The sequence below is a fragment of the Eutrigla gurnardus genome, assembly GCF_963514095.1.
Source record: "Eutrigla gurnardus genome assembly, chromosome: 6".
Lineage (NCBI taxonomy): Eukaryota > Metazoa > Chordata > Actinopteri > Perciformes > Triglidae > Eutrigla > Eutrigla gurnardus.
Genome location: NC_139920.1, coordinates 18,411,310 through 18,431,221, shown reverse-complemented (window position 1 = coordinate 18,431,221; position 19,912 = coordinate 18,411,310). Strand labels below are relative to the sequence as shown.

Here is a 19,912-nt window from a genome sequence, read left to right as displayed (position 1 = left end):
GGTGTGAGTATTCACAGTAACTTTCCAGTTACAGAGTCTTCGCTGAAGTCGAATAGTCTATTTTTGCTTAGGAAGGTTCCTAACTTAAGTGAAACGACCAGGAAGTGTCTAAGTGGCAGCCATGATAAGCAGACTGTCCTCCTCGAGAAAACGACCACATAGGTCGTGTGTCAAGCACCGAATTACGACCATATGTTACGTTTCAAAATAGCGCGCCCTCTACCTACCCCCCCCCCCTACCCCCCCCCTGCTTCATTTTGATCAGCTTATGAATATCAGCTTATCAACTGATATTTGTTCTAAAACTATTTGTTTGGCGGTCTCAAGGCTGATTGATATTGATTTGAAAAGTTTTCAATACGCTTTTGCCTCGATACTCCATGGTTAGGAAAAGACATAGGACGTTTTTTTTTTACTATTCGACCTCAGCCTTCATTTCTAAAAGCCCTGCGTGCAACATCATTTAGTGGTTGCGTCCTTATCCTGTGCAATGCAACACTGTATCACAGATGTGGTGATGAACACAATAGACCACAAACAATGAGAGCTTTACCATTTGCTTGGATAAAGAGTCTGATCACAGTATCACTCATACTGTAGGACTCACAGGTGAGGTGCCTTCAAGGAAAACTACAGCAATGAGTGCTTAGCACCAATAATGGAGACAAAGCAACAACAAACAAAAAGTCATAGAATAGGGCTAACCCATCAAAGAAGATTAACAAAACATATCTTTTATAGCTGGCGGTGGATTTATAGTACTAGAACTGGTATCAAAACAGTAGCCAGCCATATAATAATTAGTAATCCATATAATACCTTGGTCATCGTTACACAACAATGTCATGCAAAATCAAACATTTATACCTTTTCACTGCCACAAAGTAGGACTTGGACACAAGTTTTCCAACTCCCTTCACGGCAGTAAACGGTCTGAAAACATAACGGTAAAGAAACCCAATAAACAGGACAAATTACATTGAAGGGCGATCCAAACTAACCATGCCATAGTAATGTCTGTGCAGATGCTTAGTCATCCGAGTCACTTCAAGGCCCGTTGCCTACGATAAAGCTGTCAAAGACATGCCATATATAATAATCACTGTAAGTGCCACACACTGTGCACTATCAAAGAAGTCCCTGTTACCTACCCAGGGACCAGGATAGACCTGAAATGATTAGAACTTTTGGTTTCCAAAATCATATTTATCAATATAGATTACTATATAGATTGAACCAATATACATTTTCCATGAATGTTGGAATATATGTCACAGGAAAGGAAATCCTCATGGTTTTTCCTGCTGCTGTGTACCAACATTTATCAAACCAGTGAGTTTCGATATTATCATTATGTTACATTTGACGTACTGTATTTGGTCCACAGCTGTCATTTTATATGAGCCTATAGGCCCACGGCATGTGGCTGGAATAAGATGTATTTGATTCTCACTTTTACAAAATAGTTTAATGTAATTATTTAAATCATAGGATACTCTCCTCGAGGACACTCCAGGGTATTTGTGCTATTTCTTCATGTATCCAACTAGACACAACCTCAGCGTCACACTGTAGGGGACAAGGCATCTCTCCTGAGAGTAACACAAGGGTTATTTTCATGGCTGGAACAGAAACATCTATCTAGAAGAGCTGTGTAATAATCTTGCTTGTTGTGCATTGATATTCCAGAATGTGCATGTAAACAACGCACATTAACACTTTCATTATTTCCCTGCTTCACGTCTGCTGCTCCACAGTCAACACATCGATATATTATTTCAACAGTGTTATATAGAGGGAGCTTAAAACACATAGATGACGCAAACTTAAGTGTTATTGTCCCATTTTTCTATGATTAAAACCACCATTGAGGACAAAAACTATTCTACACATCGGGGCTATAAAGCATATATACACCCCAGAGGTAGCCCCATGAATTCCTGTTTTGTCACATCTGTAAAGTACTGACGATATTGTGGAAATGTGCAGAATGAAGATGACAATAAGAAAATAACTTTTATATTCTCCTAAAATAAAAACCTCTTTCCAACCAGCAACATCGATACGTTAAACAAACATCCACCTCTCATCTCTGTGCTTATGTGTGCTCTGGTTGTTTTGTTTTGGATAAAGTGCTTGTGTCTCCTCAGTTTCCATACTTCACGACCCATAATGCACATGTGCTCGGTAACGCAGAGTCCCATCCTGAGCTCAATTTCCCAGAAGCAAATCAAACATTGCAACTGCACTGATTATTTAAGATATGTACTGTGGAGGGACAACGGTTGATGCAGAGCATTAAATTGGATTGTTTGTCAAAAACAGTTTAGAAACGTTTGAGGTAAGAGTGGCCAAATCAAGAGAGAGACTTTGACTTAAATACTGAAAGAAACATAATGATTTCTTGTGCTTGCCTTTCAGAAAATATGAAATATGTATTCTCTGGATTAGTGGATAACTCACATAGATTTCTCTCCACCAGGAAAATATATCATCCTTTTTATGCTTGTACACGACAAGCCAAATTATATTTCTCTGCTTTGATAGTTCTACTTATAAAAATAAGGTTAGTATCAGTATTCTGAAAGATAGATACTAGCATTCTGTGTTACCCTGATAGTGCCGCTGTGCTCTTTGCACCTTTTAATACCAGCATCGGTTCGGGAAACTCGCTGAGTGCCGGTGTTGTCACGATGAGGCAATATTTCAGTAACACCTCAGTATTGCTGCAAACATTTAGTGCAGTAAGTACTTAAGCCCAATTGTGTGTGTGTGTTTTTTTTTGTGTGTTTTTTTTTTGTTTGTTTGTTTTACAAGCTTCATGTGCAGATGGCATGTAAATGGGATATTTCATATTAAGAATAATAGCCTTAAAAAGAAGTTAAGTAGATTAGAACAGAGCTGCAGTCCGTTTGCAGTTGTATTTAACGAACAAAGCCAACAATGAACTAATCGACCTTAAAACTCCTGTAGAAAAGCTGTGCAAAATCTGTTCCACGTAACTTAGCAAAGCATTTGAGTGACTGTTTAGTCACGTGTTTTTTGTTTGTTTGCGGTGACATCTTTATCAGTGGAGGATTTGTAGATCTGAGCATCCAAAGTGTTTCTGGAAATGCTTATATGGTAACAACACTAACCGGTACTCTGCTAGAGCCTGGCAACAGTGTCCGTGTCGGTGCGTCCGTGGTGCAGTACGGTGAAGCTTTGGGAAAGTGCCATCAGGGTGGTGTGCTGGTGTGTCTCAGCTGGGCTGCTGGCTGAGGGCGGGCCAGGCCAGGGTTACATTCAGCTGCTGGTTGTGTTGGATCAGGGATGTGTGCCGATAGTGGAGGACCAGCTCTCTCAGCGATGGGTACAGGTTGTAGGGCTCAGCGAAGCCGTACCCTGTGGACGTCCTGTTGATCACGCAGTGCTTCGCCTCCCCATCCACACTGCATGAGACAGGTAATATTTCAGTATTAATGATAATAGATCAGTTTAGGGTAGTTTGGACCCCTAGAAAGAGTTTTGCACCCACTTTTGGTGAGAGAGTTTTATCTACTGGGTTGGGATCGTGGTGTAATGTTGAGTTTGAGGTGCAAATCAGATGGTACTCACACAACGGAGCATGCAAAGGAGCCCCTCTGAGTCTGGCTGTCCCTGATTAGGAAAGTCCCATCCCTCCTCCCTCTCAGCAGCTCCTCGGCCTCCTTACGTGTCATACCACCAACGTACCAGCTCCTCTCCTCCTCGTCTGTCTCATCTGCCAGAGTGTACAAGCTAAAGGAGGACGGGGAGGTGGAAGGGTTTGATTAGTAAGGACGTATCTTAAATTAAATATCCATCCATCCATCCATTCTCTACCGCTTATCGTCCGATTCAGGGTCGCGGGGGGGCTGGAGCCGATCCCAGCTGTCATTGGGCGAAGGCAGGGTACACCCTGGACAGGACGCCAGTCTATCACAGAGCCAGAGCCTGTCTCTACCCATGTAGAGACAGACAACCATTCACACTCACATTCACCTACGGGCAATTTAGAGTCATCAACGAACCTATCCCCATCCTGCATGTCTTAGGACTGTGGGAGGAAGCCGGAGAACCCGGAGAGAACCCACGCTTACACGGGGAGAACATGCTGAATTAAATATATTAAAGCATACTGTTCTTTTTTCTTTTAACTATGCCAGCCAGGATGAATGAGGATACTTACTCTTCTTCTTCGTTCCTGATACCCAGCCAGTCATTAATCTGACTCTGCCTTGTGCCTTGCTGGGTGAGCCACCTGAAACGTGGACAAAACACACTTCAAACAAGGCTGACATATGTTGATATTTAGAAACTGTGCTGTAAGATGTACACTATCGCTTCTTGTGATTCAGTAGAAGTAACCAGATCAATAGCAATTAATATCACTGTCCATTATAGTGTTTTGGGGACACTGTCTGAACAAAGTTACATTTTTCTACTGTAAAAGTTGCATCAACGGACCGACTGAAGACTGCCGGTTAGAATGACGGTCTCCCAGCCTGGCTAATGATAAAACCCTGTGCTGAGCATACTGGAGATTCACAGCTGTGGCAACATGAATGACAACAGCTGATAGTGTTCTCTATGTTTACAACTCAGCTGTGTTACTGGTATGTCGAGACTGTTTTGATCGAAACATTTTATCAGTCATATCAGATGGATTTCATCTCCCATCACCTGATATGCATGCAGTTATGAGACACACATACTTTACAGCAGCGGCAGCACTTATTCTGACTATACATTCACCTCGCTCCTACTCAGCACTACATGCCTTACACAGAGTTGTAATAATCTCTGTATAATCTGACCTGCTTCCTCTCTCCTGAAAACACACTAAAATCCACAACACAATGTATCTGAAGGTTTGGATTTACAGCAGATATTGATCTCTGATCTTCCTGAGCTGCACAAGGTCCGGCTTCAGGCTGTCGATTTTTTTGTCGACCTCCATGTAAGCCATTTCCTTCCTCCTCAGCTCCTCCTCCAGCTTCTTCTTGCTGTTGTGGATCTCCTCCACCTTCGACTGCAGCTCATCTGGATTGTTTTGAATCCTGGGAGGAGGAGGAGGAGGAGGAGGAGGAGGAGGAGGAGGAGGAGGGAGAGAAGTTCAGTAAACATTTCAGAGTCTGCTTGTTTGAAAATAAGTTCAATGGGAAACTCTAAGTGATATAATTGTGGGTGGGGTGGGGGGGGCATACTTGTCTGACTGTGTACTGCTGTCTAATGAGAGGAACATGTCGATGTATTCTTTGCTGTAGCGTTCTTGTGTTTCACACTCCTCCTCAAAGATCCGAATGATTTCACTGAAAGCCTCTATGGCTGTCCGCTTGCTCTGCAGCTCCTGGGAAGGAAAGGCAACACGTCTACTTTTATACATAGCCTTGAATATAAAAGTATTCAAGGCTTTATATAAAACCACAGATGTATTGAGTAAAATGAAGTCTCAGTGATTAGGATGTACCTGGGAGGTTTGGTTAAACGTCTCAAACAGACGGTCATACTCTTTGCTCTTCTCTTTATATTGATCCTGAAACATCCTCAGCTGCTCTCCAACGGCATCAATGTCAACTTCCATCACAACCTGCTGTTACAGAGCACAGAAGATTATTTAGCTCCTATCATTCATTTAATCTGATCTAAACTAACATCACAGAAGTCTAAGCATGTTATTTCCATCCCTCCATCGATTCATCATCTCTGCTTATCAACATCATTTTCAATAAAATCTCAAGAATAACAATAAACCACGACAATAAACAAAACTGAACAGGATTATGCTTTTATATTTAGTAATGATGTGACTGTAATATAAGAGCCTTCTAAACCCACCTGCTGGTATCTGTTTACAGGGTAGAGTAGCTGTGTGTCCAGTTTAGAGTTGTACTGGGCCAGAGACTTGTTCTGGTAATACTGGATCAGGGCTACCACAGAGGGAAAGGCCAGTGGCTCAGAAAAGCCGTACTTCCCGCTATTATGGACGATCTTTATCAGTCTGTTGGAGCCATCTTTCCTGCAAAAGCCAAAGAGTAACTCACTCAAAGCTGCCAATGCACCTCACGCACATCTCCCCTAGAAACTCATCGCCAATCAGTCAATCAATCATACCAAGACGTATCAAATCAAGCAAGACGCGTGCTTTACCACTTGACCCCTTCCTTCCTGTTTTGATGCCGGTAGAAGTGGAGTTGGTATTAGTTCTATTACTATCACGGTTGCCTAGTTATAGTTAAACAGACTGGCGGGTAACTTGGTGACTGGACAGATTTGGTTATTGTCATCATGCGTCATCAGGACAGAAGACAGAAGTTTATGTAGCATTTTCATGCTTCTCATGTGTATATTTATGTTCTTTGGTGTCACTAAGAGCTCACAACGAAATAACTGATACGTTTTATTAGTATTATAAGGCTGCAAATTGACCGCATGTTACGAATAATGACTAACTGGTAGAGACGGGAGGAATAGGGAGGGTCTTGTAAGGATTCAGGGCTTATTATTGTGGGAATGCTGTCTCATTTTAAAGGACTTAATAAACGGACAAAATCAGTCTGGGTTTGGTTGTTTGGTCCAAACCAGCGTTTGATTAACAGCTTTCACCCCATGCAGTCCAAGTGAACTGTACATGCAGGTCAAAAGAGGTCAGGTCAGGTGTGAAAACACACTTATAGTATTGTGCCTTTTTATGCTGATCCTGGTCAAAGTAAAGTTTTCATTTTGGACCATTTTGTCAATTTTTAGACTTCTGTGTGTCATTGTATACATCTCTTAAGACTGTTAAGTAGTCTCTGTTTTCAAAGAAAAGCCATTCAACCGCCCACCCCATAAAATCTGATCAACTAATGGTGCAGCAAGTAGCTGTGAGAAGTCACTATTTGATATTTGCTTAGTCAATACATAGATGTTGGCAAGTGGATGTTTCACATGCCTGATATCTTTAGAGTGTGTGATCCAAAAATGTGACGGGCCCTGCAGAGCTCAGCACAAATGTTGCTGCTGCAAGATATATTTACTCGAATGCAGACGGGAGCAGCCGGTCCAGCATCATACTTGTGGGATCAGCGTGGGATTAATTTAAGATATGGAAATATGAGAGGCTTAAACACTGTTTTAAATGCATTGTCTTCAACACCCAGCCGCCGTCCTGCACAGACCCTTTACCTGGATGCCAGCATCCAACCAAAGTGTCTTCTCTCCATCCATATAAATATACAGCAGGTGTACGGTGAAAGACAGACGGTGTAGACAGCAATGATTGAAGTTGTGTCCTTTTCCCTGAGACAGATGTGAGATGGGTAGCTGGAAAAACACCCCGTGTTAAAGGGTGTTATGTTGCTAAGCAATTTGTCTACGTCTGCGCCAAACCTTAATCAGCAAAGCTTTATGTCTGAAACCCAGTCTCTCGTTATAATTGGACAGAAACCAGGAAATGTATAAAGTTACAGTATAAACCAGTAAAACTAAATTTGGACTTTGAAACCAGACAACTAAAGTTAGAATTGGACCCGGGAAATAATAACTGACCTCTGACTACATATTCAAAACACAGCCTTCTCACTGATAATCATTAGACTATAAGCAGCTCAAACACTTTGTTACACATGCAGAGCCCTGGAATAGTTGTTATAATGTGATTTTGGCATGCTCACAACACAGGAAAGCACTTACCTTAGTGTGAGAGTGTATTCCCCCGTGACCTTGCTGGAAGCATCTCGGACCAGGAACGTACCATCAGGAGTATTTCTCATCATCTCATTTACTTCCTCTCTGTACAAACACAGAGGACAATAAGGTTTGAAAACAACTTGAGAATGAGCATCAAGCCTCAGACATTTAGATGTTTTAGAAACAAAACGGATCAACGTTCTGTATTAGTGGGTAATACAGCAAATCATCAACACGCCATATGAAGATATTCAGTACCTCGAGGTATTTCCCCAGTACCACTCAGCATCCAACAGACTGTTGTCATCAGAACTGGAGTCGCACGCTGCCATAGCTTTGGTTACGTTGTTCTTGGGTTGAAGTTCTGATCACAAAAGCAATACAATCATTTACTCCAAATATTAAAATAATAATAATCATTTATTTATAATTTAAAAAGTCTATTATTAAGTCTGGATTGCTGGAGACATCAGACCTCAATTTTTGTTCCAAAGACTAAGAAGCTACTTCTGTAATAGATCCTCCTCCTTCACTCATTATAGAACCATCTGACTTTAAACATCAACCAAACTATAAAACACAAGAAGCTGAGCAAGAAGGATGAAGCATCCTTGCATTTGCGTTGTTGTATATCATCCCATATTTTGGAACAATAGTGATTAAATAGGATTTTAAAAAGTCCGTTACACCTCTAACGAGCAGAACAAAGAGATGCTGGAGAGTACCTCCTTCCTGGACTTGACTTGTTGTTAGAGCAGGAAACGCATCATCGTGATCAATAGGGGAGGAGAGGTCCTGCAGGAACGCTGTCAGGGTGCAAGATTGAGCCTCGCTGTCGTTCTGACCCATCTCAGGCTCCGAGAACTCTGCAACATCAACCGCACAACGGCCCAGTGTTACTCCTGTCAGCTGAGGCCGGTCCGTCTGTGGCTATCTGCACTTTGTGGCTGTCCAGCACACACTGCTGGCTCACGGACAAGGAGTCCAGAGGGAGATATCGTTGTGTTGCCTCGTCTTGCACCATGTAGGAGAGTCTGTCCAGACTAGTCTACTGACAGGTGACACTGTCTGACTGCCTAAAATACCAGAACGGGCACTCCTCAACACTCGGGCCCACTCAGCCAGACTCTGCGCTGCTAAGCGCGCGACCTCGCCTTGCTTTGCTTCGCCTGGCGTGGCCTCGCCTAACAAACAACAGCTGTGTGAAGTGAGATGCCATGTGGGCCTGAATGACTGGAGCTGACGATGTGCAACTGTGTGCAGTGGCGGTTCTACACGGGGGCCTACAGGGGCCAGTGCCCCTGTAAAAATGTCCCAGGCCCCCCCTGTGGCCCCCCCAGAGCTGACTGAATAAGCTGACTGAATGATAAAATGAAAATGAAATAAATTGATCAAGTTATTACGATTTTATGCGCTAGCGCCAAAAGCGGAACTAATGTGACTCAGCGCTCTACACGGAATAATTAGAGCGACGCACCCAAACACTGCCTTGCCGGATGCGAGATGAGAGTGAGAACGGCAGCCACAAGTTTTGAAGAGAGGAGCTAATGTCTTGTTGCAAGAGGCGAAGGTAAGCAAAACGATTTCATCTCGTAAAGTGATTTATTGCACGTAACCGTGTTACTGTTGTTCCTCACTACGATAAGAAAATCAAGTTTGTAAATGTCTGATCTCGCTATGTTTAAATATCTAAGCAAACTCATCGAAGCAGAAGCAAATATCCGAATGTCAGTATCCTAGCTAGTTCTACGCAATGTTGTGACGTTAACCACGTAACTTTATCAGTCTTGGCTGTTGCATTTCGATAAATAATACATTTATTGAGTAAAGTAATCAACAGTATCTGCCCGTGTTAAGTAGGGCGGGATGGTTACTTGTGAAATGATATGTATGCCTCTACGTTGTTTTTCTTCTAGTAGTCATCATGAAACGAGGAAGGGACATTGCAGCCTTTAATGTTTAAATATCATTTGTTTCCATTTTTTAATGTGCCCCTCTGATCAAACATTGGCCCCACCTTGGCCCCCCCAGTAAAATTTGTCTAGAACCGCCACTGACTGTGTGTGATTGTGTTCATTGTTCCTGCTTGTGTTAATGTGGCTTTAGGAAAGCAGGGGAAGGTGAGAACCTGTCTGCCAGGCGTTTCCTGAAAGCATTATATTTATGTGTGGATTGTTTGTGTTGACTAATATTTGGTTATGGTTCCTGCGGGAGGCATGCTGTTAGCAGGTGATGTAAATCAGCCCTTCAGCACTTGTGATGGCATGTCTGGAGATGCAATGAATGGCTGCTGCAGACAGAGCTGTGTGTTGGAGGAATCATACGTAGACTGTGGTAAATAAGAAAAGGGCGTAAACTTATTAAGCCAGGGCCTCCAAACAGTAAAACTGTCAAAACCTGCCCACTATAAAAACCTGAGAAAGGTCTGCATCAAATAAAACTTGGTGAATCTTGTGATCCCAGCTGCCAACATTCTCTTGGAGCTAAAAGGTTTAGCCCAGAGATCTTCAATAGGGTGTCCACAGAGTTACTGCAGGAGGTCCCCGAAATTAAACCAAACTTTTTTCTTTAAAAAAAAATATATATATATGAATGTCCAAAAATACACATTAACATGAATGCAACCTATAATAAGAAAATATGTTGCTTTTATTTGTGTTTTCAAAGCGCCAATGAATTGTTGTATTTTTATTTTATTTATTATTATTAATAAATATAAATATAAATCTACCTATTTTATATATATATATTTATGTTATATGTGTTATATAAATATATGAATCTGTCGGCAATTATTATTTTAATGACTTAGCCTTCAAAGTACTGTTATTATTACTGGCCTGAAAAACATGGAAGACCTCTGATTTAGCCGATTAAACAGTCTATTTTGTTTATATTATAACAAAACTATATATTAACTATTTTGATAGTTTGATGAAAAATAATTAAAAAAAATTATGAACATTATCTAGTCACGGCCTCTTAATTGTGAGGATTTATTCTCTTTTGTCATAGTAAACTGAATATATTTGGCGTTTGGACTGTCATTAAAAAACAATCGATATGTAGCTGCCATCTTCGGCTTTGAGAAATTTTATAAAACAACTGGCAGATTTATCAATCATTGACACTATTGTAGGAGTGCCTCAGATAATTAAACAATAGTCTGTTGTAGGGTTTATGAATAGAGACATTTTCTTTAAAGTAAAAAAAAACATTTGAAGAAATGCCAAAATCACAAAGAAAATGTATTAAAACTGCTAAATGTAATTATTTGGGTGTATGAAGTTTTAGTTTGGCTTCAATTGGATGTTTCCTAATGCAACTTTTCTTTGGTGTTGTAGTTTACTTCTTTAGTTTGTATGTATGTACCCTTTATTTAGAGCCATATTAATATCCCCCCTCTCATTTAATGTTTCATGCCCATCCAGGCCATGAAACGGTTCCAACTGCCAAAGAAAAAGTGAACATGGCTTTTACTGAGCCCTGGATAACTAAAATAACTTCACTTCCCAATTCTGTTGTATGATAAACATGTATTATCAATGTTAGACAGCAATATAATTACTGTAATTGTTACCTTCACCCCCCAACTAACTCATTAACACGGAAGACACAAACTTGTATCAGATAAATGTCCTTAGTCCTTACAGACAGGGATTTCTTAAGACTTTCTAACGGCTCATTAAATGCAGCACAGGGTTGATTTGGAAATGGTCTGCTTTGTTGCACAAAAAAAAGGATGAGATGACACTTTAGCAACGCCAACATCTCTGTTATAAGATGCATCTTTTTATCATTAATTTACTATATTTGTTCAAATGCACCACAGTTACTGTTATCAAAATAATATCAGATCTTACCTTGAATTGCTGGTGAAGTCTCGGGCCTAGGAGCCATGGATATGTCTGTCTGCTGTGGCGGCGATGACATCATCACAGAAAATACAGAATGAGGCTCAGGATTATCCCCCATATGGTTGGTGCTCTCGCTGATGACCACGGCCTCGTCCCTGAGATGGAGGGATGCGAGTGACGATGTTGGGAAGTCAGCTGGCTGGAGTTCATTATCCTCCGCACGGTTTAGATCTCTGAGCTGGAAACCCTCGTCTGCCATTTTCACAACTCAGACTGAATCGTCCAGCTAGGGTTTATTGAGGTGGGCAAGCAGCAGGATGTTAGGTGCCACGGTGCTGTTGGTCACATACTATCAGCTAACAGTTACACTCATGGCTGAGGGTAGAGAGGGCGATGGTGCAGGCTTCAAGGCTGCCCTGTGTTTTGGAGGTAGAGCATGTTTCTTTGCCTGAAACCCCGGTTTGTCTTCATCACAGAGCAGAGTGATGACATTGCCAGTAGATCGTGTGTTTTCACCTTCACGCACTCAGTGGGAGTTTTCTCTGTTCTGTTTCACAGTCATTCGCTTAAAGGGATTCATACCTGGGAGCTACCCAGAACATCCACAGTTTGTTAGCGAACAGCTGACTGCCTGCTTCATAGGGACCTCGACTCCAGTTATTGAGCTGTAAACCCACCGGAGAGGGACACGACTATCTGATTTCTTCCTCAAGGACTCGCACACGTCTCATGTCAGACAACCTAAAACAAAAAAATGCATTAATGAAATTTGAATTAGTCCTGGAAATTGGAAAAATAAGCAGGCTGGTCAAATAATGGTGTAATAACATGCAATGTGTCACAAACCTATCTCCTATATGATATTCCTCCATTGAAACCCTTATTTGTTCACCGCTTCATGGTTCAGACTTGCTGTCCAGTGTATCTTTTGAAATGTAACTTCTAGCATTATCAATCTGAGTACTTAGATGGGCTTCCAGGTTAGATCAAATCAAACATGGCTCTCAGTGTTTATGCACTGAAATGTTGACCATAGTTGTCTGATAGATGTTAAAACCATCATAAATTTGTCAACTGTCATCTGGTTGTGTCAGACTGGTGTGGAATCCTGCAAATAAATGAGCTGGACTGCTTTATAGAAATACTTTTTTTTTCTCAATGATTATTTAAAACTTCCATTATGAATTACTTCGACATGTCAGTAATTAATTTAATTAAATCAATTAAATCATAACAGACATTCCTGTCTTTTTATTTACATATATATGATACATATCCCATTATTAATTTGCTGTATATTTAAAATTACACATAGCCTACTGCATTGTGTTTGACAACTAAATGTTCACTGTGATCAAGAAAAGCAGATCAAGCTCTGAGTAGTAGGGAATGTCCCTTTTTGTTGTTTTAGTACAACTGAGGAATTCCCGATGTCAAATAAAAACAGACTAACAACAACTGTTCTGTCAGAAAAGGCTACGTTACGACAAGTCTCAATGTATAAAGAAAAATATGGTTAATTTGTCAATTAAAATATTGTTCAACCGTCAAGAACCATCAAACAGAATAACTGGAAATGTGTTTTTAAGCAGATTACGTTTTAACATCACAAGAATAAACTTGTAAAATATTTTCCCCACACATATTCATTTTTACTGTTGCCCTTGAAAACGGTAAAAAAAAAAAAATTTAATAACAAAAAAAAAAAAAAATCACTTAATGATCAACACAGGATAGGATATTGCTTTTCTGGATTTCTTGGGATTTTGCTTTTTGGGAAGTCATTTTTTTATATGATGACCATACAGTTTTTTATTATGAAAGCCATTACACAGTTAAGAATTCAGGTGGATTGTGACTAAATCCTCTCCCAAGCATCTGGGATTAGTCAGCATTTTATTATCCTCCTATAGCCTTTACAATGTGACATCCTATCGAAGAAACATGTTGGGGGAGTCATCTGCTCTACTAGAGGAAAATGTCCATAACTTTGTCTTATTTGAATTGTGTTTTAATGACAGATCTATTTCATATGATGCTATGAAAAGGCGATTGATCTGCTCCCATCACAATATATAGTCATAACTCTCAACTGTAACAGAGAAAAACCTCAGTTATATAATTTCACAAAATCTTTTCACTTCTAACATTTGAACAAGTAACGCTTCTCAGCATTGATTATAGATGTCAGAGGTATTGAAAAAGCTTTGAAAATACTGATTATGTGACAACTCGTATCTGTAATAAAGTCAAAGGATTGAAAATGGCGTCGGCATTAAATACTTCCAATGGTACGCAGCCATGAAGTCTTCATGGCTCGCCGTTATGGGACATTGTGTTCAGATCCTCTTGAGATGATGCCAGACGCGAGACATGATTTCAGCAAAGTCCTGTGAGCTTTATCACATAAGCCAATACATACTTTCTTTTTCTAAAATTTTTTAGAAAAATCATAAAAACTTCCGGTATGCGTCCGTCTGGGCCGACACACTATGGGATTATTTAATTAACAGGCTTTTTTTTTCAATGTCAACATTGCTATTTACGTTTGTCAGAAAAAGAAATGCTGTTCCAAAATAGGTTGTGTTTAACGATGATGTAAATAATGAATGGCGTTGGCTTGGCTCATATTATTGTATTGATCCATAAGGAAAAGCAAAGTTCGAGTCATAAAATCTCTCTACGTGTGTTGCATTCTAAAGCAACGCTCCACTGAAAAATGTCACATATTTCACCGTGTCAGGCGACTACATTTGTCAATCCAACAGGAAACGACGGACGAATCAATTTGCTGGTGAGTTTCCCTTGAACATGTTTTTGATTTTGTAAAATATATGGTTGTAGTCCGTTATCGATCAGTGTTGCATCCCAAAATGGGATGGCTGATGTACGCCATGTTTCCCCCCCAACGCCTCCAAGCTTTCCTTTCGTCCCGTACCTAAGCGTGGAATGACGAAGAGATGCGAACGCTGAACATGCACGGAACTTTCAAAATGGCAACTTCTGGTGAAGATAACATCTGAACAGCCTCAAATAACGAAACATCATCAGGAACCTTGGCATGACGGGACAGTGTGCACCTACCTGGGCCAAGACGGAAGGGAGCGGGATGCAGGAGAAGCCAACGTTTCATCGACATCCATGAAGCGGCGAAGAGACGTGGCTGGACACACACGTGGCTCTGATCAAACCAACCACCGGCCTCGGTCCTCACGCCATCCAATGTCCCTCCACCCCTCCACTCCTCCCATCCCGTGCCGCCTCTTTGCTTGTGTCCTCCATCTTTTAAAGATCGCCTCCACTTGGTTGTTGTCCATCCCCTCTGAATGCCACATTTTCCCGCTATGCCTTTCCTCTGGGTATTTCCTCTCCTCTTCACTGACACACTTCACGTCTTCATGGGAAATCAAGCCCTTTCCAAGACATTTCCCACTTGGTGTTTACTTTTGCATGCAAAGCACAGAAAAAAAATAAAATAAACCTCACTGATCTGTGGCATGCAGTACAAAAACATAAACATATATACAAGAATGAAAAAATCTATTCAAAAATGGAGGTTTTAGAGCTTGTGCAGCTCAAGCCAAAAGTAAAAGCAGCTCTACTCTTCGCTCCGCAACTCTTTTTCACAGTTTGAGAGCTCAGTGTGGATGCACAGTGGGGGGACAGAAGCATGAGAAGGAGTCGGTGGGAAAAAAAAAAAAAACCTCTATATAAATAAATAAGGGAAGGATGCCACTGTTGCTATACAGAGCGAGAGGCTTAGTGGTCTCCTGAAATCCTATTGGCCGGTCTGTTGCCATGTGCTCAGGAGTCAGCAGAGATGCCGCTAACAAATCAAGGAAATGTTCTAATATTAGACTGTATGTATCTAGGCAGCGGGAGCCCCTGACCTCTCAACTCAGCCAGTGTTACATTCCACTTCACAGATCAGCATAATGAAAGAAGTGGTGTGGAAGTAACCGGTTAAAAAAGATGTTACAGCATCGTAGACGAAACAGCAGACACATACCCCCCCTCCCCCACCACCACCAGCCCGACTCCCTCCGTCATATCCCAGTCAGTGCAGTTACAAACGCACGGGGATGGAGAAAGCGGATTCATCTTCGGTTCATATTGCTGATGTGCTGAGATTTGCAGCAGAAAAACAGGTGCACGTTGTGATTGCCACATTTTCCCGCTATGTTTGTTTAACATACATTTAGGAATATCTCTTGTTCTTAGTTTAATTCCTTCTCTGTTTCTAGTGATCATATACTGACAAGATTCTGCTGTAATATAATAATTAGGTCCATGGATTAAAAATTAAACGAATTGTGAGCAGAGATAAAAGGCATTTATTTTTGAAGCATGCAGCCTACAATTCCTCTGCTGGTGTACGCTATTTTGACCTATACCCTGTGTTTGTTATATATTTTATGAATAATATTCTGTCATACATCATCATCTTCTTAATTATCAAGCTCTCTTATACTGATTGTATAAGAGAGCTTGATAATGTATGTATTCTACCTCTTTTTAGACCATGGCTTCTAGTGGTTCCAACACATTCAGCTATTATCTAGGTGAATATTAATAATAGAGATATACATTTAAAAAAATGTATGTTGAGAAATTTGATTTCTCAGCCAAATGGCTTACGTAAGATCCCCAAAAGTGATATTATGGACAGTTAATATGTGCAGCATTCCTGTAAGGGGGGAGAGTTGTTGTCATTGCCATAACTTCTTTCATAAAATGCATGTTCCAAATTTCATCAAGATCTACTCATAATCCTTGTCTGTTTAGAAAAATATACTGAAATCACATTAATGTTCAATGCTCTATCCTCATTTCTAATCTAATCTGGATCTTGACCATTTTAAACAGTGTTTGCAGCAAAAAAAAATGTAGTATACCATCTTAGTTAAGATTTACTTGAAAAAAGATTATTATTTACATCTACATTTCGAACAGATTGTGTCTTTGGTAATCTCATAATTACTCATATTGTTTACAGAGGATTTGGTTACATTATCTCTCTGCAGTCCTGGTCTTCAACAACTGTTAGGAAAATGTTCCCAGTACGGCGGTGACTAAAGAATCACATTTAATGGCATGATAATTAGATGCAAATAGGTTGGAAACATTGCGTTTCCCCAGTTCTACTTAACAAGCGTGTAATTATGTGTGTCTTTCAGTTGATTAAAACGATGCCATGTTGTGCACCACAATTTTATAGTAGCAGTGCGTTAACAGCATGAATGTACTTGCATGTCCGGCGAGGATTTATACATTAAAGATATTGCTTACTGAAGCACATTAGCCATTCACACTACCAAATGCAGTTCATATTAAGTTCAAAGTTCATTCGTATTTCTGTGTTTCCCACAGTAAGAGTGTGATGGGCAGATCTCGGACACTTTAGGGAGGAAGAAAACGATGTACATTTTAAAGTTAAATGCATAAATCTAGTGCATTTTGAGGGACTATGAACACTATGAAGTGCAACACTTTGGTTGCCCTAGGAGTGGTGGAATGTAAGTGTTTAGGCTACTCAAGTAATGTATTTAAATAAAAGTAAAAGTACCTACCTAAAATTAGCTCCCCCGTTACCAGCTGCAACAAAGTGATGAACACATTAATCCATCAATAATTAGAAATATACACTCAACAAAAATATAAACGCAACACTTTTGTTTTTGCTCCCATTTTTCATGAGATGGACTTAAAGATCTAAAATTCATTCCAGATACACAATATTACCATTTCTCTCAAACATTGTTCACAAATCTGTCTAAATGTGTGATAGTGAGCACTTCTGCTTTGCTGAGATAATCCATCCCACCTCACAGGTGTGCCACATCAAGATGCTGATCTGACATCATGATTAGTGCACAGGTGTACCTTATACTGCCCACAATAAAAGGCCACTCTGAAATGTGCAGTTTTGTCTCACAGCAAAATGCCACAGATGCCACAAGCATTGAGGGAGCGTGCAATTGGCATGCTGACAGCAGGAATGTCAACCAGATCTGTTGCTCGTGCATTGAATGTTCATTTCTCCACCATAAGCCGTCTCCAAAGGCGTTTCAGAGAATATGGCAGTAAATCCAACCGGCCTCACAACCGCAGACCACGTGTAACCACACCAGCCCAGGACCTCCACATCCAGCAGGTTCACCTCCAAGATCGTCTGAGACCAGCCACTCAGACAGCTGCTGAAACAATTGGTTTGCATAACCAAACAATTTCTGCACAAACTCTCAGAAACCGTCTCAGGGAAGCTCAACTGCATGCTCGTCGTCCTCATCGGGGTCTTGACCTGACTCCAGCTCGTCGCCGTAACAGACTTGAGTGGGCAAATGCTCACATTCGATGGTGTCTGGCACGTTGGAGAGGTGTTCTCTTCACGGATGAATCTCGGTTTACATTGTTCAGGGCAGATGGCAGACAGCGTGTGTGGCGTCGTGTGGGTGAGCGCTTTGCTGATGTCAATGTTGTGGATCGAGTGGCCCATGGTGGTGGTGGGGTTATGGTATGGGCAGGCATCTGTTATGGACGAAGACCACAGGTGCATTTTATTGATGGCATTTTGAATGCACAGAGATACCGTGATGAGATCCTGAGGCCCATTGTTGTGCCATACATCCATGAACATCACCTCATGTTTCAGCAAGATAATGCACGGCCCCATGTTGCAAGGATCTGTACACAATTCTTGGAAGCTGAAAATGTCCCAGTTCTTGCATGGCCAGCATACTCACCGGACATGTCACCCATTGAGCATGTTTGGGATGTGCTTGACCGGCGTATACGACAGCGTGTACCAGTTCCCACTAATATCCAGCAACTTCGCACAGCCATTGAAGAGGAGTGGACCAACATTCCACAGGCCACAATTGACAATCTGATAAACTCTATGCGAAGAAGATGTGTTGCACTGCATGAGGCAAATGGTGGTCACACCAGATACTGACTGGTTCTGAGTCCCCAGACCCCCAATAAAGCAAAAAAAAAAAGCACATTTCAGGGTGGCCTTTTATTGTGGACAGTCTAAGGCACACCTGTGCACTAATCATGATGTCAGATCAGCGTTTTGATGTGGCACACCTGTGAGGTGGGATGGAGAGCAGAAAGCAGAAGTGCTCACTATCACACATTTAGACTGATTTGTGAACAATGTTTGAGAGAAATGGTAATATTGTGTATCTGGAATGAATTTTAGATCTTTAAGTCCATCTCATGAAAAATGGGAGCAAAAACAAAAGTGTTGCGTTTATATTTTTGTTGAGTGTATTATATTATTCTTATAAGAACCTATACTTTAAGTCTACTTTTATTTCAGCCACTGTGCTCTAGTAAATAATTTAATCATAAGAACATTGGTTGTATAGATATGAATGGTGATGACACAGCACGGTCACATCCACATGGTAAACGTAACAGGGTCTGTGTATGAAGAAGGGTCGGGGGTGGGTTGCTGACACAGCTGCAGCCCCCCCACACTGAGGACAGTCCCGCCAGGAGCCGGGAATCCCCCCGCAGGGAGCGAAGGCACAGCAAGCACTACGTTCCCAGCCCCGGGAACTGGCGTAGCTCAGGCGAGGGGTGCTGGACAGCTGGAGTCGTGAGGCATTTTTCATGCATTGCCCTTTAGAGAAAAACAAGCCGGGCGAGAGTCTTCCAGCCCATCAGTTGAAGTGTCAAAATATTTTCCTATTATTATTAAACTGTGGCAGGACAAATTAGATTATGGCGGGCCGCCACAGTCTCTGTAATTCATGGGAAACCCCAAAGTCAGCATCGGTTGACCCTGAACCCAGGACAGAGTCTAGCCTGGGACTCCCCACAACCGTCTGGGAGATGAAGCAGGAACGGTGAACAACGTTTTGTTTTCCTGTTGCATTTTAACATTTGAAAATGAAATCAAACCTCCTTCTACATTATTTTGAAGCACAAAAGTCAGCCTATGCAACAGTTTTGGAACACGCTACTTAAATTAAAATATAAATCCAAACTGAGTTTAAACAATTTTTTGAGCAAACTATTTGATGATTAATTGACACTCTTGCCAAAAATGGCACCATTTAGATGAACATTAACATTAATGTGGATTTAGGTCTGTAGCCAAACAGCGCCGCTGTGTGGCATAATGAACACAAATAGACAATTAAATTCTTCACATTTATCACATTTATTTGTATTGTATGACACTGAAACGAATGATTGAAACAGGCGTACCCACATGTGACATTCAAACAAGGTTACCGCATACAAAATATCTGATGAAAGGGTCACCACTAACGCCATGAAAGACAATAATTCACTGAAAGTAAAACTGAAAGTGATGCACAAATCAACAGACGTAAGTTAAGTTGTTAAAATGGCTTTTACGTAAAAACAAT

At 41.0% G+C, this 19,912-nt stretch overlaps 1 protein-coding gene across 1 annotated transcript; it reads right to left on the bottom strand.

Annotated features, from left to right (window-relative positions):
* Nucleotides 1-3,149: 3,149 nt before the first annotated feature.
* On the bottom strand, nucleotides 3,150-12,094 carry LOC311015318 (phosphatidylinositol 3-kinase regulatory subunit gamma-like). Its single transcript, XM_084012460.1, has 11 exons — nucleotides 11,535-12,094; nucleotides 8,397-8,537; nucleotides 7,930-8,035; nucleotides 7,675-7,773; nucleotides 5,839-6,019; nucleotides 5,471-5,593; nucleotides 5,208-5,350; nucleotides 4,884-5,060; nucleotides 4,190-4,261; nucleotides 3,598-3,759; nucleotides 3,150-3,431 (listed from the first exon to the last, which is right to left on the bottom strand). Exons 1-11 carry the CDS (start codon nucleotides 11,785-11,787, stop codon nucleotides 3,242-3,244), a joined length of 1,647 nt encoding a protein of 548 aa, XP_083868586.1. The 5' UTR covers nucleotides 11,788-12,094; the 3' UTR covers nucleotides 3,150-3,241.
* Nucleotides 12,095-19,912: the final 7,818 nt, after the last annotated feature.